General features: G+C 39.9%; 2 protein-coding genes across 7 annotated transcripts in view; both read left to right on the top strand.

The window, feature by feature from the left end:
- The window catches only part of nfat5b (nuclear factor of activated T cells 5b), a 62,361-nt gene extending 54,155 nt beyond the window's left edge, over positions 1 to 8,206 (top strand). For 3 of the 5 annotated variants that reach the window (XM_072661202.1, XM_072661199.1, XM_072661198.1), the window contains 4 exons: positions 398 to 483; positions 602 to 2,414; positions 3,595 to 3,840; positions 4,067 to 8,206. In XM_072661202.1, coding sequence (XP_072517303.1) covers positions 398 to 483; positions 602 to 2,414; positions 3,595 to 3,821 — 2,126 coding nt within the window. In that variant the 3' untranslated portion in view covers positions 3,822 to 3,840; positions 4,067 to 8,206. The remainder of the gene's footprint in view (positions 1 to 397; positions 484 to 601; positions 2,415 to 3,594; positions 3,841 to 4,066) is intronic. The other 2 variants (XM_072661200.1, XM_072661201.1) reach the window with 2 other exon arrangements.
- Positions 8,207 to 11,930: 3,724 nt separating this feature from the next.
- kars1 (lysyl-tRNA synthetase 1) lies at positions 11,931 to 20,628 on the top strand. 2 transcript variants are annotated; one of them, XM_072660139.1, is made up of 15 exons: positions 11,961 to 12,045; positions 14,503 to 14,648; positions 14,811 to 14,955; positions 15,101 to 15,266; positions 15,387 to 15,480; positions 16,223 to 16,409; positions 16,729 to 16,854; positions 16,974 to 17,093; positions 17,185 to 17,347; positions 17,545 to 17,718; positions 18,018 to 18,103; positions 18,697 to 18,782; positions 18,895 to 19,021; positions 19,135 to 19,278; positions 20,151 to 20,628. In XM_072660139.1, the coding sequence occupies exons 2-15, from the start codon at positions 14,515 to 14,517 to the stop codon at positions 20,223 to 20,225; spliced, it is 1,827 nt and encodes a 608-aa protein (XP_072516240.1). In that variant the 5' UTR covers positions 11,961 to 12,045; positions 14,503 to 14,514; the 3' UTR covers positions 20,226 to 20,628. The 2 variants fall into 2 exon arrangements, with proteins under 2 accessions (XP_072516241.1, XP_072516240.1); XM_072660140.1 differs by lacking the exon at positions 14,503 to 14,648 and having other exon boundaries at positions 11,931 to 12,045.
- Positions 20,629 to 23,646: the final 3,018 nt, after the last annotated feature.

Here is a 23,646-nt window from a genome sequence, read left to right as displayed (position 1 = left end):
GCCCACTGACCATTTCTATGGCATTTCGATTGAATGACTCTTCTGAAATAAAAAACTGGTTAGGCTTTTTGGGAAATTAAATGTAAATCTTTATGTCTATTAAAAAAAGGCTAAAAGCATTTAAGCCCAGTCCTAGCTCCAGTGCTATAATTTAAATACATTATAGAAAGTTTGCTGTTAAAATTATGTTAAAGAGGGACTTTTCATTTCAAGTTTAATCCATAAAATGTCAATTTAGTTAAAATTCATTTTTTAGAAGTGGGCATATTGGTGGTTTTTCAATTAAATTTTTTAATAGTTTTCAATAAATTATTCAATATTTTCATGGTTGTGGATGTGGTATACTGTCAATGAATCTCAGTCTTACCACTGGTTTTGCAACTTTCTTTGTAAACAGTAATGGATAGCAGCTTGATCTTGCCTCTTGTCAAAAGAGAAGAGGTCACTCCCATGGAGGTCTCCAGTAACTCCTCAACATTTAAGGTTTGTTATTGAACTGAATTCAGTAATTTCTGATCAAATCATGCACATTATGCACACAAGATGTATATTACACAATAATACAGCACTCTGAATGCTTGGTTTTTTATTGTCTACTTAGCAGAGCTCTGATCTGATGAACCCAGCCCAGCAGACCTTAGAGATGAGTAACAACATCTCTACCAACAGTCAGACATTCTCTAGCCCTCTGGCCTGTCAACCAGCAGAACAAGAGCAGCCTCAGAATACTGTTTTCTCCAGCAAGGAACCATTAAACACCATTCAGAAACAAGACATTGCATCAAACACCTCCTTCCATGTGGCTGGAAAACCACTGCTCCAGCAAGGGGCCCAGCAGTTCCTCTTGGATACTGACAGTCTGGCCCAGGAGAGGTCTGGCAGCAGTGCTGGGCAATTGGTGGGGATATCCCAAATGGATGACAGCCCACAGCATCAACTTTCTCTATTACCACCAGATGAGGTGGCACAGCTCGAGCAGGCAGTGCGGCAGCTGCAAGCAAAGGGATTCTGCAACATTCAGCTTCAATCAGAAGATTCGCTGGCAAAGAAGCAACAGCATCGACTTCAGCAACAGCAACAAATCCAGCAGCAGATCCAGCAGCAGCAAATCCAGCAGCAGCAAATCCAGCAGCAGCAGATCCAGCAACAGCAAATCCAGCAACAGCAAATCCAGCAGCAGCAGATTCAACAGCAGCAGATTCAACAGCAGCAGATGCAGCAGCAGCAAGTTCTGGAGAACCTGCAGCATCAGCTTTTTCATCCCCAGGTTCAAATGCAGTGCAGTCCAGAGCAGCAAGGCTCTTCACAAAGCATAGTGGAGAACAGCAGTGCCCTCTTCCAACAGACATCTGCACAACAACAGCAACAGCCCACGCTGTTTCAACAAGCAAAAGATCTCATCTCCATTCAAACTGGCTTTCTTCAGCAAACACCTTCTCATTCCTCTCCTCCCTTGTTCCACACCTCCACCTCCCTGGCTGAGGCGCAAGCTCCACAGGAGGCACTGTTCCATACACAGAAAACCTCACCCACACAGGAGCAGGTCCAAGCTTCACTTTTCCAGAACACATTGAATGTTCTTGATGGACCCAGCTTGTCTGCAGAACCTCAAGCTTCTACAACTAGCATGTTCCTCTCCCAGAGTGCCTTACCTGGTCAACTTGCAGTAAACAACCAGACACAGCAGCTAGCGTTTCTTAGTTCAATACAGACATCTGCCCTTGAGCCGCAGTCTGTGTTCCAAGCCTCTGCCCAACTGGCCCCTATTCAGCAGAGCACTCCCATGGAACAGCAGTCGTCACAACAGGCCTCGCAACCCCAGCCAGGCTCTTTGTTTCAGGGTATCACTCAGTCACCAAATAACAAGCTCTCTCCAAACCATCAACAAGCTGAGATGCTCTTTAACTCTTTGAGTTCAGCGGTGGCACCAGAACAGACCTCTGGTCTCTTGTTCAGTGGTCAGTCTCAGATGCCATCAATGAATAGCAATAGCCTAATTTCCCCAGAGCAGCAGAATGCATCCCTCCCCTTTTCCCAGACCAGCATGGTCACGGTCAGGCAAGAAGAGCCTTCTGAGCCCATGTCGTTCCAGGATCAGAGCACTGATGTGGCAAGTCAATCTGCAAGTAAGCAGACTCTGTTCCAGGAACAACAACACATGCAACTGGCACCAGGTTCAGGCTCAGGCTCTCAGTCTTCAGTGAACCTTTTTATGACCCAGCCCAGCATACCTAGAAGCATAGCCTCTCAAGAAGCGCTCTTTGCTCCGCAGAATGGTACGGCAGGACTTCAGACCACCACTTCCTCACCAGTGCAACAGCCTGGATCCTTGTTTCAGACAACAGTGAGTGGAAGCCTCAACCAGCCGACTCAGAGCCAGCAGCGTAACATCTTCCTTTTTGAAATCCATAATGGTAAAGATAATAAACATGTATAGTATATTTGTTGTTTACACCCCAGTTAAAAGAAAATAAATGTGTGCTATGTACTATTATGACATGGGGTGTTGTAATTTTTACTACAGTATCTGTCATGTCATTATTCCTTTGTGGACTGTGCGCTGGCTTCTTTTGTCCACAAGCTGTAAATTAGAAGTAGAAACCATAATTACATAATTGGGCTTGCTATCTCTGTTTGGGTAGGATAGCCCTCCCTCTCCACCAAAACCCAACTTGATCCGGGCCAGTATGGGTGTGTGTCATTTGATATTTGCTGATGTAAAATAATTGGTGGTTAGTTTTCTCAAAGCGTGCAAGTTGTCCAATAACTGCGTTAGAGGAGAAGCAGTTGGCTGGCATAATGTGACTCAGAGAAAGCACATGTTGGTTCACCATTCCAGCACTGGTGGCATTGTGTAATAGGGGGATTCCTAGCCAGTGGGTAGGAATTGGAAATAAGTCAAATGGGGAGATTTGGTAGAAATTGGGGAGAATTTGGGAAAAATAAAAACGGACAAAAAAAAGCCAGAACACAGTTCACTAAAATCCAGTGCATTTTTCATAGCATTATCTGCTTACAGACTTGTGTCCATACACTATATGGAAACAGGTAACAAGACACCTGCTAATACTTTGTTTTTTCTGAAATCATGGGTTATAAAAAAAAAAAAGTTTATCCTGCTTTTTTGGAGTAACTGTCTCTACCGCACAGGAAAGGCTTTCTACTAGACTTAGGAGTATTGCTGTGAGAATCTGATTGCATTCAGTGACATTAGTTCAAGGGCATTAGTGAGGTCAGGATGTTGGATAATGAAAACATCTCACCTCATCTCCAACTCATCCCAAAAGTATTGACTGGAACAATAACATTCCAGAGAACACTGTTTAACTGATCCCCTGCTCTGTTCTGGTGGGCTTTATACCCCTCTAGCCCATGTCTGACAGTAGGCATGGTGCCAATACGTTTGTGGTTATATCTGCTCCAAAGTGTCCTATTCTATTGGCGGTGCTTCTCTGCTAAGGACTAGATAAGCTGTGTATGTGTCAGCATAGGTGCAACTTAAAGTAGCTAAACGCATTCATTAGATTGGTGTAGAACTATTTTGTTTTATCACAAATCAGGTCCTAAAGGTACTGACCTTTCCTCTTGTTGTAGAGTGCGGCCAGCTGATGAACTCCCAAGGAACCACACTCTCTGACCAGATCATTGCCATTAGCCAGTCTGGTCAGAACCAGAGAGAAAGTGATGAGCAGATTCATTCCTTGCTCAGCCAGTCCATGTCAGAATCTGGGAATGTACAAAATGTCCTCACCGCATCCCAGAACATGGAGAAGATAGACGACCTGCTTGTGAGTCTTCAGGAGCAAGGCAATAACTACTAGGACCTTACAAACCCCATAGGTAAATACACCTCACATTATAAATATGTAAAAGGGAAGTTTACAGTCTAAATAGGATAAATGTCATGGTAAAAGTTGGTTAAAGAACAAGCACATGAAGAATAGAGCTTGTTAATAAAGTTGAATGAGAAGAATGTGCAGAATGTGTGGTGCCCATGACTAGGGGAACTCATGTTGGCACACAGTGCTTAAAAACAGCTTTACTCACCTTTATTTCTTTCATCCAGACAGGCTTGGAGAAGACTGGGAAAGTTATTGAGGCTCAGTGGAGGAAACATGATAACTGTGACGACGTGATCTATGTGAATGTATCGATTTGATATCCGTGCAACAGAGAGCATCTGCAGAAAGTATACAGGTGTGGAGGTCAAGGAGTTACTACAGTCATGCCTTAGTTGAACAGTGTCACTACAAACAAAGATGTCTGTCAAGATGAGCACATTGTACTCTTGTGCTGTTTGTCTTTAGCTGTGAATGAAACATATCATGATAGAATGTAGAATGTTTAATACAGTAGTTCTCAGTGCAAGCACTTTGCTTTTTTATGAAGTTGAATAAGCAAGTGAGCACATTTGGAGCTCCCTTTTCTGTGTGCACTTGTGAGTTGCTTTTTTTGTACGTTAATTCAATTCTGAAAGAATGGTTCCAACACACAAAAGAATAATATTTAAAAATTTGGTCCTGGTAGCACTTTATTTTCTTTCTGTAATCATGCTATTTCTGTTCAAATGAAAACAAATATGCATAATGCGTAATTTCTAGGTATCATCTCACGTAGGATACATTTTCTGTATAATGTACTGTTCTGAGAACCCAGATTTCTCTCTTTTCTTCTAAAATGATGTACCCATTAGTGTTCTTTTGTGAAAATAGAAATGTTTGTTGTTTTATTCTAAAAATATTTGCATATCTCGCTAGATGACGATGAGTTTATTGTTCACTAGCGTCTGGCACGCTGGTACCGGGCAGGGTGACTTCTTTTGGGAAACAGCGAAAAACGTCTGGCTGCTAATACAAATATTTTACAGTATAATATCTGCCCCGTTTTAATCATTGTTTTTTTCACCTGGTTATCTTGCCTTGGTGCTACATGCAAGAGGAATATAGCCTTTATCATGCCTTTAAATATATTCTAATAACTTTGTAAATAAAATCATATTCTTTCTACAGAATTTTAACATTCTAGCTTGTAGAGGACCAGTCAAGGCCTCAACTTCAGGCCTCAAGTCAGCACCACCTTTTACACACTTTATAAAAACTTTGGCCAGTTTTATGGCTCAAATGGTAATGGTAAGTAGGGCTGCTTTGTTACAAATGGAAGAATGGAGAATGTGAAGTGAGTTACATTAATGTGCTCTCAAATTCAATGCCAGGCTTGTTGTAAAGCTGCCAAAACATAGTTTTTTTGGTTGTGGTAGGTTTCACGTTATGAATATCGGGCTCGATGCGTCATTTACTTTTTATGAATCTAATCACATACATACATTACAAGGGCCCTGCTCTCTGTAATATTTAAAGCAATAGCTCAGATGAGCTTTTATTTCACTAAACATCATCGGTTTGGGCTGTTTAGTCTCTCGTGACCATTAACATTTTATGCCTAGTTTTGAATAGTGACTATTCTGACCTCTGTTTAGGTGGGGGAGTGCTCTTTTAGATCTTTAAAGGAGTCCTCTGCATAGGGAAGAGCTGTGAACTTGAAATCGAAGAAAGAGCTGTCTGTGATTGGCCTTCATCTCTGTACAATACTGATTTTCATTTATTTGTTTGTTTCCATCTGTCATTTGATATTTATGTGAATATATACATATATTTTTCTTTTTCTGACAGATTTTAAAAAAGAAAAAAACTTTACTAGTACTTTGTTTTAGAAAACTTTTTAATTTATTTTGCATTTGTTATTGTCTCCAGAAACATTTTCAAATCAAAAAGCTGTCTCTGTTGACTTACAGGTCCATAAGTGTGATTAAAAACATCTCCGTTTTATGTGATCATCCATCATCAGTGGCATGTATTTTATTTGGCGTGTAGAAGAATATCAGGTTTGACATTCCTGGTGTTTTATTACTGCTTTTCCTACTCTTGTCATTTTTAATGCCAGGTCAGATCAGATGTCCTTGTTTTTCGACCCAGAATCGTTGGCATGGAATGAAGCAGATGGAGTATGATAGGACTATTTTCTATATCTATATAAAAACATTGGGGGAAACTAAGCCATATAAGCAACAACAAAATATAACATTTATAACCTCATCTGATTTTGGACCAATAATCATTATTCCATATTTTTTTTCATTTGTTGTATATATTATATTTAATCTTCTATTTTAAGTTAATAACCTACAAATGTTAAACATTATCCCATAACCTTAACATGTATGCAGTACATTCTGTCAATCTGTAATGCCTTTAAAATACAAGAACAGTTACCTAAACCAGCTTTTATCTTTACAAGGAGGAAAAAAAACATTTAAAACTTTGAATTGACGCCTTTTCAATTCACTCATTCCACAATATACTGCCTTGTGGTTTTTATTTCCAATCTTTTTGTAATTTCCTAAAACCAGGTTTTCTACAAACAGGTTTCTCCAAATTCTTTTTTTAATGTCTTTTACATCAAATATTTATATAAATATTATCACACATCAGACAACCCGTATGAATAGCTATAACGAACTGGCAAATGTAAATGTAAGTTAACACTTGTGCCTTTATGTGAAATTGTGGTGGAAAGTAGTTTGTTTTCATACTTACATGTTTTGCTGTTCCGGTAAGACATCTATTGTCTGCCTGAGGAAAGAAAATACGTGGTTCAGTTACCCAAAAAAAAGAATGAAATTTGGAAATAAATTCATATTGTTAATAACAATAGTTATTGGCTTTTATAATGAATAAACACATCATGGCATGTAAAAGTTTGTGTATCCCTAGTTACAATTCCTGTTACTGTAAATGGCTAAGTAAGTAAAAGATGCATCCAGTTAAAGATGACAAATGTCTTTAGTATTGTAAGCAATATAACCTTTTTATTTCTGTATTTTAAAGTTTCAAAATAACAAACTTTATAACAAACCCTGTTAAATATCAAGTATTACATCAAGTATCACAGCTTGTACACAAAAGTCTTCTAGTTCTGTTTTATTTTTGAGCTGTCTTGCTGCAATGCTCTTTTGAAATCTATTCACAGATTTTCAGTGATGTTAAGGGGGCTGTGAGGGACATGGCAAAACCCTCAGCTTGCATTTATTAAGGTTGTCCATTGTAGATTTATAGATTTATACATTTGGATCACTGCCATCCTCTTTTCATTTTCAGCTTTTTTGCAAACAGTGGTTTGCTTCCAGAATTTGCTGGTATTTAGAGAGGTGTTTTTGTCATACAATTATAATAATTTTTCTACAAACATATATTTGCTACATGCTACTGTTTTTAACTTCATTCGTCAACGGGAATTGTAAATGCAGCAAGCTGGTTTAGATATTCCATTTAAAACATCTGATGTAAACTTTTGTGAGGACACAGGAAAGGTTTCTGATGGCTCTGTGTAGTTGTGCAGGTACTGCTGCACAGTAAAACCGTTACTCCACAGCCTGCTGAATCTTCCAGAGGTTTTTTTTCGTAGTCAAATATGGGGACATGGTTTGCCTTTCTAAAATCATGTTGAGCAGTCCTCTCTCTTAATATTTCTTGTACTTCCAGACCTCAGCCTGACCTCTAGGGTTCCTGATAACTGCCCTTTCTTAATTACATTAAAAACTAAGGAAGCGGCTACATGGAAAAGCATTACTATCTTCATATAGTCTTCCCCTGCTTTGTCTGCATCAATTATTTTCATTTTCAGAGTGCTAGTGCTTCTACATACTTAACTATTCACAGTAACAGATATTTGACCAGGCATGCCCATAACTTTCTATGCCTATATACTTTTGCCCATATAGTGTATCACTTCAGGCTGCTATGCAGCTTTTAAATGTTCTTGGTGTATTTTTTTTTATTAATCCTTTACTTTGCCATGTTCCTGATCATCTGAAGAACACAGTAGTAAAATGATTTTCATTCAGACCCGAGTAGTAAACATGTTCTCGCTACCTGTACTGAAAGTAGCTTGATCTGAAAATATCTGGTTTGTTATTTTGGCAACAACCCTGCAAAGAGCATAGACAGGTAGCCTGGTGTGTGTTGGGGGGAATAAGGTGGCGAATTACAAGTTTTACCTACTTTGTTTAAAAAGAAAAACTCTTTAGCAACTTATAATGTAGTGTACTCGTCATATGCGTATGTTGTGTTCACTTAGACATTTGTACCCTTGCAGTTATTTTTCTGTATAATTGCTGTTATCAATAAAAATAGATAACTGGTCTGTAAAATGTGCTTTCCTTTTCAAAGACTGTGTTTGTGTGTCATCCACACTTTATCACTTCACTATACTAAACACTGTTTACAAGTAGGGTGAACTGCCTTAATGTTGGAAACTGCCTAATGTGGGACACCTAAGCTTTAATTGGTATAGGTCTTTCTCAAATAAATGAAAGTCAATAAAACTATGATTTAACCCTAATGCTGTGGTCTGATCTAACCAAAAGCACATGACTGCTTAAATGTCCAATCTTAGATTAGAGTGGAGCAATCATTAAACAAGAAGCATTTCATGTGAAGACCATCCAGCCTTTAGACAAAATGAATATTATGGATATACCTTTTTTATATATTAAAAACTCCTGTTTATTTTATTTAGTTTATTTATTATTTTTTTGGATTATTTATTTAGCTTTAGTATTTCACAGCACTGCTATTTTCTCTGTATCAGATTTGATAATATAGCAGTTTGTAATACATAAATTAATGTGATTAGGGCCTTTTGACAAGGCCCTACATTTTAACATGTCTTACATTTCAGACAGAACGGTTCAACATTATGAAATGCAGATTGCATGAGACAACTTGGCACATGTCTACCATTTCTGTTATAAGTGTGATATCTGCATTCATGCAATAATAATACTCTATACAATAATAATAAAAACTATACAATTATTGGCTCAATCGAGTGTGAGGAGTGAAGTCTGTCAGTTTTTCAAAGCTTTTACCGCACCTTTAAAATAGACCACACATTTCCTTCTGGTAAGTTAAAGAGTGAAACCAACCTCATAAGTGATCTTCAAAATAAAAGCCCAGTCTTTTTTACTGGACTTGACCAACAACAGAAGCTGCAAAAGGTACATAAATATAAATATAGTTGATAAGTAAAGTCTGAAGACCCCAATTAAAACACTGCTTGAGTACAGGTTAAATGTGTGTTTGATGTGCTTACTTATAAAGAGTAAAATATCATACTTTTAAATGTAATATTACAAGTGTGTCCTATCTTATCCATGAAAGGCAGATACATATATATATATATATATATATGTGTGTGTGTGTGTGTGTGTATATATATATTTTTTTTTTCTGTATATATATATATATATATACTCCCGCTCTCAGGATCTCAGAAACGGTACTCTACACAATCCCTAGTGCAAACAGTAATATCAACGTGCATTTTTCTCTGGAGCAAAAAGCTTTGTAGATTTCAGCAGTGGACAAAGTGAAGTTATGTAATACGCATGTAAAGTAGAAATACATGTTATTATATTGTTTGTATGAACAATGAACAGTTGTTCATGTATGCAGCCACACACGACTCTATCAGGAATTGTTCATCAGCACTAATATAGCTAGCTAACACACCTATCATAAGTCCTTGTTTGTTTTAAGAACAGGTTTAAAAACAGTTTGACTCGAATTGGTCAGCTTTAACTGCTTTAACTTTAATGGTCTGTACTTCAGCAGCATTGCATGCGTGTTGGCCTTTGTCCACTACTGCTCAAACCCTGAAGTCCGAGGAGCTGATGCTAGCACTGACTGAAAAAATCATGTTAATTAATGTGTATTGTCCCTTTTTAATTAGCTACATAAATAAAGTCACTGAAGTGGAGTTAATAGTTAGGCTAGTTGTTGGTTAGCTAGCTTGCTGGCTAGCCTAGTAATGTGAAGTAATGTGAAGGTCGAGCCTCGCGTTGTGGTGGCCTTCATAGCAGATATTTCAGTGTGTTCCTGGGCAGTGATAGTTTACCCTACTCAGTAAGGGGAGCAGGTATTTTTATATGTTTTATATGTTTTTTATTATATTTATAAACTGAATATAGTTTGTGCTGCAGTAAAAGTGAGTTTCCCTGTGGATGGGCTTTAAGCACTCTCTCGAGCAAACAGCCTGTTCCCACCAAGAAAACACGACCGTTAACTGAATCTTAAAATAGAGAAGATTTTCTCCAAATATTAATCACTTATCGAAAATAATTACTTGCCATCGAAATTATGTGATATTTTCTTAATATAGAGACTAAAACAACATAAGTAATTCTTTTTTGGATAATGTATCTAGAACATGCCATGTTTTTTTGTCCTCTACCTTTCACAAATGGATTTCCATGCTACCCTAATCACAATATTAATTATATAAATATATATATAAATATATATTGTCTAAAATCAAACTCATTTTCTGTTCATTTTCAGTTTATTAGTGTATCTTCATTGTCATGCTAATCACAATTCATAATACCATATCACTTAATGGTTTTTTTTGGTCTTTAATAAAAGTGCATTTACTTCTGTTGCCTCAACAAAATGTCTAATGATTTTTGATTGCATCATCATGCACCAGTGGGCAGGGACAAAATAACATTAGCTAATAATAATGTGTCCATATCAATATTAATGTTATGTGTTGTGTGTAGATGGGACCTCCAAGCTTGTTTTGTGCCTTCTCCCTGTACTGTAGTTCTGTAAGGGTGCCCTAGGGTGCCACCTCAGCTCATTATCACGTTTCACCTCCGTGGTGTTTCCCTTAAAAATACAGAACAGTACAGAGGACAAAAAAGTTACATTTACATTGTATTTAAATTTAGAAAATAAGATTAAATGTGAAACGTAAGGAGAGGTCTGTTTCTGAGAACAGCTGAATTTAAGAATAGTTGTGCAGTAAAAGTGACAAATCTAAATACACAAATATGATTTAATGGATGATTATGCTGAAAATTATTTTGCCAAATAATAATATCCACTGCTTTGCCAAAAAAAAAAGGTCACCACCTAGATTTAACTACACAAATAGGTAATCCCATTTGAATATTATGCAATTGGATAATTACTGCATGGGTGATTATGTTTCAATTGTAAACTACAGATGCTAGGCTAATGTTGCTGAAGCTGGACTTCTTCTTTCCATAAATACCTAAAAAAAAAACATCTTGGTCAGCCTGTCTCTCTGCCTAGCATTAACTTTTAGCTGTTTTAGCCTCGCTTCTATATTACCCCAAAGTACCCATTGCATTCAACCTGGACTTGAAAAGCTGTCCCTAGTGGACTGGGTGTATGGTAAATAAATCCAGTATAAGTCAAAACAGAACGGAAATTGGTCCGATTTACAGCTCTGCAGTGTTTTGAGGTGTTTCACGGTTTGTCACTTCCATGTACTGAACTCTCATTATTCCACTATGCCTAGATAAATACACAAAAACTGTGTGCTGGGAGCTTCATGGCTTGGGCTTCCATAGACAAGCAATTGCATGCAAGCCTTACCTTACAGTACAATGTCAAATGTCAAATGTCGCATGGCGTGGTGTAAAGCACATTGCTGCAGGACTCTGGAGAAGTCTGGAGTGACACATCATGCATCTCTATTTGGCAGTCCCAGATTTGGGATTTGGGTTTGACAAATGCCAGGAGAACGTTAGCTAGCTACCTTCCAGACTGCACTGTGTCAACTGTAAAGTTTGGAGGAGGAGGGATAATGCTAGGAGATTGTGCTACAGTTCCAATGTAGGAAAATACTGATGCTTCAGCGTACCAAGACATTTTGGACAGTTGTATGCTTCCAACATTGTGTGTAAACACTTTGGGGTTGGGGTGTCCTAAAATGTCCTGTAGGTGTAATGTGTAGGTGTCCCAATACTTTTGTCCATATCAGAAGGAAAGGGATCTTTGGAGAGGAGACTTTTACTCTGACAGCTCTGCCGCTGTCTCGTACTTGGCGCTGAGAGCCGGCTTCGTCCCGCTGTGGTTGGCTGGCTGGCTGGCTGGCTGGTTGGTTGGCTGGTTGGCTGGCGCAGACACCGGAGAAGATGGCAGACGGGGTAGTGGATGGAGAGAAACTGAGTAAAAAGTAGGCGAAATGTACATCCTGCTGCATTTGCGATGACATGGCTTTTACAGTAAAGCTCTGTATAGGCCCTAAGAGCTGTACGGCGGTTCGCTGCCCCCGGAAATAGCTTTCGGTTTGGCCGGGAGGAGTTGTGTGATGCAACGTGGTTGATTAGCTTAGCTTAGCTTAGCTTAGCTTAGCTTAGCTTAGCTTAGCTTAGCTTGGCATAGCTCAGCTCACTGTCATGCTGCGGTTCAAGCATATGCTAGGCTGTGTTGTTTTTTCTTTCACGATAAAACCTCATATTTGGGGTATATATATATGCTGGGGCTAGCTGTTCCAGCTGTCAGCGGTGGTGTGTGTAGTGTCTTATCCTCTCCTTGTGTCTCGTAGCTGGAGTTCCGTGTGTTTTTAAGAGGAGCGGAGACCTTGCGGAGACCTTGTGAGACCTACCCATTCCGTACTAGAAGTATGTCCAGGCAGTAAGGGTCTGAACATCAGCTATTCGAGTCTTTGGTGTGCTTGAAGCCCACTTTGCTACGGATGAGCTCCGCACTCTCCGTTGTAGCAGGGAAACCTAGCGAACAGTGCAGCCATGTGAAGTAGCTAGCTAACTAGCTAACACAGCAAGGCTCAAAGCCTAGCACTGGTCTAACCCCAGGTGGGTTGAAGAACTTTGGTATCAACATATTCAACTAGGAAATAGGCCCCTCTTCATACAGATGTAGATACTTGGGTAAAAGTGAAAGTACAAATCCTACAATTTAGCTACATGTCGTCATTTCAGATACTGTGCTGCACTAAATTCAGTCAAGTACTAGTTAGGCTCTCTTTGGGATGAAACGTGCAGTTGGTCAGTATTGTAGTCCGCCCGTACTCCAGTATATGTAATTGAGGGGTATAACTGGTGACTATTTACCACTGAGCCTAGTTTTAGGGGCAGTGGTGGCTCAGCAGTTAGAGCTATCGATAACAGGGTTGTGGGTTCGATTCCCGGGCTTGGCAAGCTGCCACTGTTGGGCCCTTGAGCAAGGCCCTTTACCCTCTCTGCTCCCCGGGCGCTGGAGTTGGCTGCCCACCGCTCTGGGTGTGTGTGTGTACTCACTGCCCCTAACACGTGTGTGTGTGTGTGTGTGTGTGTGTGTGAGTGAGTGTGTGTTCACTACCAGATGGGTTAAATGCGGAGGACACATTTCGCTGTACACTGTACAGTGACAAATACGTGCACCTTTACCTTTTTTTAAGTGTTAAGACGGGACATTTCAGCTACATAAGCTGCAGCTCGACCAGTAAAACCTCAAATTCAAGATCACTGTAATGCAGTGAACTAATCAATAACCAGTAGAACTTATCATTTTAGGTATCGGCTATGACATTTTTTGTAGTAGTAGTCATTTCAGATCTGTAAAGGCTGTATATACATGGCCCAACATGCATGACCAATCAACCTAATAGTGGGAATAGCCACCCTACGCTTGGATGACACTAGCGAGATGTTGTGGTATGGACTATATTAGGTGAGGGAAGTCATCTGGTTATGCTGTTGGGAGTTCATTCTCAGTACACCTTCACTATGGTCCGCTTCCAAGATGCTACCACTCTCTGCCTGGTACCCTATTATCATCAGTCAACTCTTTTGGGCACCAGTCAAATCATGTCCTATGTTAATGCATATGGTGATTGTTTTGGGCTCTGCTACAACTGACTGGTGTGCTCGCTTGTTTATACACGCAGCAAACCCTGTCACATGATATCTTCGACATCCCAGGCTGAGTTCATTCCAAACCAAGAGTCGTCATAATATTCGGACATGACTGTGACTGTGGGAGAAGGGCCTGGGATATTCTAGAGCTGTTGTAGTGAGGGTGTATGAGAGAGGATTCTCTCACATTGAATGCCTCTCAAGGGCATAACCGTGATGAGCCTTTGATGCCGGGGGGACGAAAACCTCTGTACACCAGTTAACCTCTATAGTAAACACCTTCCGTCACCTAATACACTGTGTATAAGATCCATGTAAGGTGTTTTATCACTTTAATTCAAGGCTTTCCAAAGTCATCTTTGGAGAACACATGCTCAGCACATAATGATCGTTAACTAGTCATTGAGTTAGTAAAGTGTGCTGGATGCGATAAAGCACAAAATATGCTGTGATTGGTCATTCTAGCTGAATGAGCTCAGCCAAGCTGCAGTTTGGTTGCTGATTTTGATCCCTTGTTGTAGAAGTGCACTGCATCTATTCATAAAACTAGCAGCGCAGAAGCCAGATGAACAGGTTTTCAGCTAGGCGCAGCTGTTATTTGCAGAGCCTTTGGGCTAAATGCCTAATCAGTTGAACGAGAAAATGTTCAATACACACTTGGCTACGTGTAGCTGATGTAATTATTTGAAAATAAGGTTATTCAGTGATGGTTAAAATACGTGGGCCCACCTGCTGGCATGAGTGTGACATGTGCGTTCTCTTGATTCGTTAAATAGGACACATTCAGCATGTTGACCCTGGTCAGAGCAGCCAGGCAGCAGGTGTGCCAGGCTGTTGGGTTGCGGGCTCAGACGTTTGTTCCTCGCTGTCAGCAAACCGTGCCATTGCTTATTCAAGGATGTCGCTGGAGAGGTGACAAAAGGTTGGTGGTGTTTACATCTAATGCCCGAAAAAACAACCAACCTTTTGTCACCACAGTAATTAAGTGCTTTTTAGATTGTGAGCTCATTACAAGCTACAACACTGTTTGTCTTTACAATCACAAGACCTACTCTCACACCACTTCCTTCCCTTGTGGTTTCAGTGAGCTGAAGAGGCGCATGAAAGCGGAGAAGAAGGCTGCTGAGAAGGAAGCAAAGGGTAAAGATCAAGTCCAGCCGAACAAGGAGACCAATGACAAGGCTCAGCAGAATGCATATGGTGCTGATGAGGAGTCCCTGGACCCCAATGTGAGTTATGTTACTGTCTCACTGTCGTTGCAGCCCTAGGACTTGGGTGGGATGACTGTAAATGTTTGCTGTAGTCTTGCTTTTGTTTCTGCACACATGGACCATGTACAAATTAATGTATTCTAATACCTCTGTGTTGTCTTAGCAATACTTCAAGATCCGCACGCAAGCCATTCAGGCTCTGAAGTCTACAGCAGAAGACCCCTATCCACACAAGTTCAATGTGGACTTATCGCTAACTGACTTTATTGAAAAATATAATCACCTAGAGCCAGGGGACCAGCTAACAGATGTTGTGCTCAATGTGGCAGGTACATGCTTTGTTTAAGGTTTTGCTGAGCATTATGCATTTCTGAGAATTAGTTTTTATAGTGTGGGTTTGTTAACGTAATGAACTCTTTGTAATTTTTGTAAAACTCCCCGACTTTCAGGTCGTGTCCATGCCAAGAGGGCCTCAGGTGCCAAATTACTCTTCTATGACTTGCGAGGAGAGGGAGTTAAGTTGCAGGTCATGGCAAACTCCAGGTACAAATGTGTCATCATTAGCCATGTTCACGTGCAGCCTGATAATCTATAAATAATCTGACTAATATCTTAATTGGGATAAAATGTGTCTGATCAAGGTCATTCTGAATGCAATTTCTGCCTGATTGAACGAGGTGGTTAACCCTCCAATAAATCATTAAATAGAAGAATAATAGCCATGTAAACGCCTGTATCAGATTACATTCCCAATCGGACGTTGAGGTATCTTCTCCATATGTGGGATGCAACAGCTACATGCGTGATTACTGGAATAGGGGCACTTATGGTATTTTCTTTGGGGGTGAGATAATGTTTTGTCATGTCTCATAAAATCCTGAATGACTGCTCCCACTCAATCTGTGAATACCTTCAGAAAGACTCTCTCTCACTCCAGTCTTTACTGCACACTCTGCCAGATGTTTTATGTAATTGGTGGTAGGACTGGCATCTAGCTCTGCCTCTTGCCCCTTCTTTTATAATTAAGTGTAAAGTACATTTTCCTGAGGCCACCATCATTTTAAAGCAATAAAAAAAAAAAATGAACACACCGACCCGCACTATGTTAGCTACTCAGGTAGCTCACGTACCTCTGCGTCTCTTACTCTGACTGCACTCATGTGATGCTTGTTGACAACAGTGACTGAACTGTGCAAGTAATCTGCTGTCTTCTGTTGTATTATGTATAGTATTATGCCTTCCCTACATGTCAAATAAGTGTCCTCTCCACTGCCAAACCTTTCAGGAATTACAAATCGGAGGACGATTTTGTTCACATCAACAATAAGTTAAGACGTGGCGACATTATTGGTGTCCGTGGGAATCCTGGGAAGACAAAGAAAGGGGAATTGAGCATCATCCCCATTGAGATGACCCTGCTGTCGCCATGTCTGCACATGCTTCCTCACCTCCACTTTGGCCTGAAAGACAAGGTCAGTTGAAATCCCTGCTTTAGTCTAGTTCCTTATTTAAGAGGAGCTGCAATACAATGTGGAGGATTACCAGGTGGATATATTCCCAACTACAGTATTTTTTTTAATGTATTTGCCTAATCTGTATCTTTCCCCATCAGCCTGAATTGACTATTTTAAGCATGATAGGCTGCATTTAGATCTTACAATCTTAAAGAGCTTCTCTTTAAGATTTCAGTATTAAGTTCATATGTTTTAGAAGTGTAAAAGATGTGGAAAAAGATGTCTTGTCATTGATGATCATTGAGGGTTGTGTAATCTTGCCTCACCTTCATGACAGGAAACACGGTTCCGCCAGCGATACCTGGACTTGATTCTCAACGATTTTGTGAGACAGAAGTTTGTGACACGTGCTAAGATCATTACTTACCTGCGCAACTTCTTGGACCAGCTTGGCTTCCTTGAGGTAAGTCTATAGTGACACTAGAGTGAAATGCAATAGTATTTATTGTCATTAATTTGGTGGATTGATTGCTCTGTGAAGCACTGCTGTTGACATCACTGCCGTGTGTTTGTGTGTTGTAGATTGAGACGCCAATGATGAACTTGATTCCTGGAGGAGCAGTGGCTAGACCTTTTGTCACCTACCACAATGAACTTGATATGAACCTCTACATGAGGATCGCCCCTGAGCTTTACCATAAGGTACAGTAATGTGCTCCTTATTAACAACTGGAAAATAATTCCCAAGCATTTGGACGGGTCATCATTGATGATGGGTATTTCGTTTCTATAGATGCTAGTGGTGGGAGGTATTGACCGTGTCTATGAGGTTGGCCGTCAGTTCCGAAATGAGGGCATTGACCTTACCCACAACCCAGAATTCACCACATGCGAATTTTACATGGCCTATGCTGACTATCATGATTTGATGGAGATCACCGAGAAACTTCTTTCAGGTTTGTTCTACCTTCCTATCCAAATGTTTTTGCATGTTTGTATATAGTAACAAAATACACAAACCCCATTGTTTTGTACAGTAGGTCTTGCAAGACTGCAATAGGTGTTTACATGACACATGCCCTATTGTCATGCCCATGCCCTATATGCCCGTAATTGTGCATTTTAATTTACCTAAAATGATCTGTTCTCTTAGGAATGGTGAAGCATATCACAGGGGGTTACAAGGTGACTTACCATCCCGATGGGCCTGAGGGACAGGCCTATGAAATTGACTTCACTCCACCCTTCAAAAGGATAAGCATGACCCATGATCTGGAAAAACAGATGGGAGTAAAGTTCCCAGCCCCTGAAACCTACGATTCTAATGGTAAAGCTGGAGCATGTACCGTAAAGCACTAAAGCATGCCAAAGACTTTAAAAAAGAAAATGACATGACAGATTGTATAGATCAGTGGTTCTTAAACTGGTCATCTGGTCCAGGTTGTGGCTCATTGCCTACTCAAAAAAATGTAGACGGTCTGGTGGACTCTGAGGACCAGTTTGCGAGCCACTACAATAGATAGCATATAGAACGTTCATTATTACAATCGGTTTTATAGGTAAAGACTGAGGTAGATTAATTTACTGTTGCCTACCTTATTTAATTATTTATTTGCTTGTTTGTAGAAACTCGCAAATTCTTCGATGATCTGTGTGCCCAGAAAGGAGTAGAATGTCCGCCTCCCAGAACAACCGCTCGTCTGCTAGATAAGGTAATTTTATATATTTAGTTCAGTAGAAATTTGCTATGTGGCATAGTTGATATGTAATATTAATAAGTGCTGTTTTCTATGTATATTCTTCTAAGCAATGCGATCACATGTACTTCTTGCTGACTTACTCTTTGAATGTAGTCTACTAAAGATGAGCTCATGTATCTTTAAGCTAGGGCTGGGCAATATGGTAAAAATACTATTTCACAATATTTATCACAATACATATAATCAGAGTAAATACATCAGTAGCGTCAGATTCTTAAAAACTATTATTTAGATACTCTCCTGTACTGAATAGAATAATTTATATTCAACATCTGCTGCACTTCATCTAATTAAACCAGTCCAATTACACTGTTTGTAATGAAAGCTGCAGCTGATCAGTGTTTATTAAGCACGAACAGTATCCTCGATATGATTAGAAAAGCATATTATCAAGATACGATAAAATATTGTGATAAGATATTGCCCAGCTCTACTTTAAGCACATTCTGTAATTTTAAATGAAACGTTTAGATGGTTCAGTCTTTACAGTTTTTTTCACATCCAAGAGACTGAACATTTTTGTTTGGTCTACTGCTTTATTCCAGTTGGTTGGAGATTTTCTAGAGGTTACGTGTATCAACCCAACGTTCATTTGTGATCATCCTCAGATTATGAGCCCTCTGGCTAAATGGTTAGTGCTTGTTTTTGTTCCTCAACTGTCATTGAGAAAACAATGTCCTGTGTTCACCAGAGGTTCTTCATTTTTGATTACATTTTGTTCCTCTTTCCTCCCTTCTGCTCAGGCACAGATCACAGAAAGGGCTAACTGAGCGATTTGAGCTGTTTGTCATGAAGAAAGAGATCTGCAACGCCTATACCGAGTTGAACGACCCAGTCAGGCAGCGAGAGCTCTTTGAACAGCAGGCTAAGGTGAAATATTTCAATGCCCGTAAGGAAAAAAAATAAACAACTGTAGGATTGTTGTTGATAATGATGTATGCAGACATGGACTCATCTGTTACCCTACCTCCTCCACTTCACAGGCCAAGGCAGAAGGTGATGACGAGGCTATGTTCATAGATGAGACTTTCTGCAATGCATTAGAATATGGCCTTCCACCTACTGCAGGCTGGGGCATGGGCATCGACCGTCTCACCATGTTCCTCACAGATTCAAACAACATCAAGGTATTTACGCACATTAAAATAATGGACTTTTTTTTGTGAATAACCATCATTGTGGAGTTGAGTTAAATTAGTTGAATTAAACTAGTCTACTTCAGTTACTCATTGTTTTGGCTGGATATCAGAGACTGAAGGATTAGTCCATACCATTCTGTTGAGTGATTCATAATTCAAATTGATGTAACACTGTGGTGTTTCGCTTCAATACAGCGAAAACAGGCCTGATGATATTTCTTTCTACATTTATCTACACTTTTAAACCTTTTAGAATATTTTTTTCCTTGTGCATATATGGACAAACGTATTGGGACACCTACAGGAGCTTTGGTGGGCTCTGTGGTGTAATTATTTGTATAGTGTACTGTAGTAATTATGTGTTTGCCAAGCCACATAAAAATGCAAGTGTAAAAACACCAAAGACTTTTTTTAAAACGGATACAAATCAGATCACTCAAGTCACTTCAGGAGGTGGTGTAAGACGCATATTTGCATAATCTGTCCCACACAGCAAAATCTGATCAGTTACTAGTCACAAGAAGTGACCGGGTGTAAACAGGGTGACTGTGTTGTGTAATGTAGCACAATATAATCAAATGGAATAGCAAACATCATCACCATCATCCTCTCAGCATTGTTTTCATTATGCTGACAGAAGCAAATCTAGCACTGAGCTATGTGCTAAGCGTAAGAAACTAAATTGGCTTCAGTGTGTTAAATGTGTTGTGTGTTGTCTGATGCTTCTGATAAGACACTGCTGCTATCTTACCCTGGTCACAAATTGCAGCATGTCCGTGAAAGACTTCAGATCAGAGTTTTGTGTTACCCTAACAACCCCCTAACATCCCAATGGATTCTCTCTTGTAATTCTATTGCAGGAAGTTCTCCTCTTCCCTGCCATGAAGCCTGACGACAATAAACCTCCTCCTCCAGCAGAGGGCACTTCGGTTTAACACTGTGACCTCTGACGCCACCTGCTGAGAAATCAATGACCTGGTGATGAAACATGGTGATGATTCGTCCACTCTGGGGTTCTTGCCTCTGCTGAACTGTTTAGGTTGCTGTCTGGATTGTGGTTCATATCTGCAGTGTAAAGGCTCTCCACATGCAGTAAAAGGGAATGATGTCAACGTGTTTGTTTTTTATCACATGCAAAAAGTTAGGCAGAATCGATGACCCCTTTTTTACTGTTGCTTTTGCCTGTTTTCTTTTCCTAACATCAGTTTGTGGCGTGAAGCAATCAAACATTCAAAGTCCGCCATATTTCTGGTGTTCTGCCGGTTTTAATACCTACTGTCCATTGTATTTTTAATACTCCTCAACATGGTCACAGAAATAAAGTGCATAATTAAACTACCTAATGTTTTATTTGATGGGGTGTGGCTTGGGTGTGAAGACAAGAATTTGGGTGTATTCTGCACTCATGGTGGTGAACAAATCTGCATTTATAAAAATCAATCTTTAGGGTTAGGGTTAGGGGAAACTGGCATGACCTTTAGGTTTATGGTTGTTACTTTTTTTATTTAATAAAAAAAAAGAATTTTTAAATATTGAAGGAACAAGTAGGAGACAGAAACCCAGGTCATACGGATGGCAACGGTGTCTACTTTGCTTGTGTCTCTTTTCTCATAGCATGACAGGCTTTACCTGATAACTGTGTATATCCAGTCACTATTAAAAGACACAGAAGGAAGACAAAAGCATGGGTAAATAAGCCAATACATAGACTTACTCCCGATGTGTGTGTGTGTGTGTGTATATATATATATATATATATATATAGAGAGAGAGAGAGAGATAATATAAAGTCTGGAGACGCCGTGGACAGCGACCTGCTGCCTGCAACATCCTTCAGCATGAACGGTTTTGGCAGTGGGTCAGTAATGGTGTGGGGTGGCATTTTTTTGGAGGGCTGCACAGCCCTCCATGTGCTCGCCAGAGGTAGCCTGACTGCCATTAGGTACCGAGATGAGATCCTCAGACCCCTTGTGAGACCATATGCTGGTGCGGTAACCCTGGGTTCCTCCTAATGCAGGACAATGCTAGACCTCATGTGGCTGGAGTGTGTCAGCAGTTCCTGCAAGATGAAGGCACTGAAGCTATGGACTGGCCCGCCCGTTCCCCAGAACTGAATCCAATTGAGCACATCTGGGACATCATGTCTTACTCCATCCACCAACGTCACGTTGCACCACAGACTGTCCAGGAGTTGGCGGATGCTTTAGTCCAGGTCTGGGAGGAGATCCCTCAGGAGACCATCCGCCACCTCATCAGCATGCCCAGGCGTTGTAGGGAGGTCATACAGGCACGTGGAGGCCACACACAATACTGAGCCTCATTTTGACTTGTTTTAAGGACATTGCATCAAAGTTGGATCAGCCTGTAGAGTCTTTCCACTTTAATTTTGTGTGTGACTCCAGATCCAGGCCTCCATTGGTTAATACATTTGATTTCCATTGATGATGTTTGTGTGATTTTGTTGTCAGCACATTCAGCTTTGTACAGAACAAAGTATTCAATGAGAATATTTCATTCATTCAGATCTAGGATGTGTTATTTGAGTGTTCCCTTTATTTTTTTGAGGAGAGAGAGAGAGAATGTTTTTTTTAATATATAAGTATATAAAGCATATCATGGATATTGCCAGTACTTGAACACTGACCAGCTGCATGGTTTATTGTGAAGGAGATAATGCAGAGCTCATTGTGAATAAATATAATGGTATTAAATGGTGTTACCTGCTTTTAAAATCAGACATTACTATTTAATTTTGTCTCAAAATATTATGATATGCAGTGCAAATTATGTAAATGGGGACAATGTGTAAACATCATGATATTTTTGCCATATATTCCACCCCTACTACCTAGCAACCATTAAGTATGAGTAAAAATGCAGGTCAAAATAGCCAGTATACAGTTCCTTGTAGGATGGCAGTGTAAGCAGGCTCGTCCAGCATCTATCAGCAGAGGGCCTGTAGTGGGTTAGGATATTTGTGTGCGTATGACATTGGAACTTTAAAAAGCACAGGAAACTGTGTGAATGACTGACTAAACTGTCAGCAGTTTTCCCCTGCGCTCTCTTTGAGCTCCTCAAACAGACACACAGGCAGGGAAAGTCGCCCTGGTATAGAAAGGCTCTGCTTCCGTGCTCACTGATGCACAATCGAGATGGCCTTAGTAGGCTGTCCTGACATGTCACTGATCTAAGCGATGTGACACAGTTTAATCTCATGGTGTTAAAATTGGTTCTTCAATGGTTCTTTAGTAAACAGTGGTTATTTTTAAACCCTGGCACCACAAACAACCACTGACCTCCTTATGTGGTTAGTTGCCTGGTTGAACATAATATTTAATAACAAACTCTGGTGCCTTCAGGCCCTTTGATTTCTGAGAAAAGTGAGCAGAGTGTGTTTCTCAGCTGCATTAGAAGGATCCTTTAAAATGGGACAACACTGATGTAATGGCCGAGACAAGCCACCTACCCCGACTGCATCCTTGGCTTTGAGTGAATGCTATGTGTGCAATGCTGTTTTTATATGTCACAGTTTTTTCACTCCAATATGTGGAACTTAAATTGTTACTTATAACATATAGATGTATACAAATCACTTTGATTTGCTTTTATAAAGATTTTTAATAGTATCACGCATCAGGATATTTATCGTTAGGCTTGGTTAAGAGGACACGTGGTATCAACAGCTAGCAGATTAGCTTAGCTTTTACATTTATTGTTTGATTAATGTCTGAATAATGTAAATGTCAAAGGTTTCTAATAACAAATGCAGTGTATTGTTTCGTAAATAGCACTTTTATTGTTTTCTATACTAAATAAATCAACGTTTAGTCGCTGGGCTGTGAGCAGTGGGCTGAACCCCTCCTCACAGGATGCCCCGCTGGAGCTAACTTATGGTCCTCGGGAGCGCGGTCAAGTGCATCGGCCTGTTGGTGATGGGGAATTCGATTCAGTTTCACAGAACCGATTCTTTTGACCTGTTAGTTTCAGTGATTCGAGCGACCGAGCCACTGATTCACAGATTCACTTGGTGTACATTGAAAGGTTTTTTTTCTCTTCTCCTGTAAAATTCCCGGAGATATGAGTGAGTTGCGTGGATATACCTAATTTCTATAGCTAGCGCCATCTAAATAAAATGATCATGCTTTTATTTGTCGCTGAACTTTGTCGTCGAAAATAAATTGGCCAGTATTTGTCGGCCTGTTTTGATACAGATGACACGCTTATGTTTGGTTCAAACGACACTGAATTATATTGCATTTTTACATTATATTACAATTTTTTATCATTATTTTTTTAATTTGCAAAAACAAAACCACGTGGGTTAATATTACAGCCAACGTTTGTACGTGCATCGCG

Source organism: Salminus brasiliensis, chromosome 17 (genome assembly GCF_030463535.1).
Source record: "Salminus brasiliensis chromosome 17, fSalBra1.hap2, whole genome shotgun sequence".
Lineage (NCBI taxonomy): Eukaryota > Metazoa > Chordata > Actinopteri > Characiformes > Bryconidae > Salminus > Salminus brasiliensis.
Note: the sequence above shows the minus strand (reverse complement) of the source record. Positions and strands in the feature narration are given on the sequence as shown.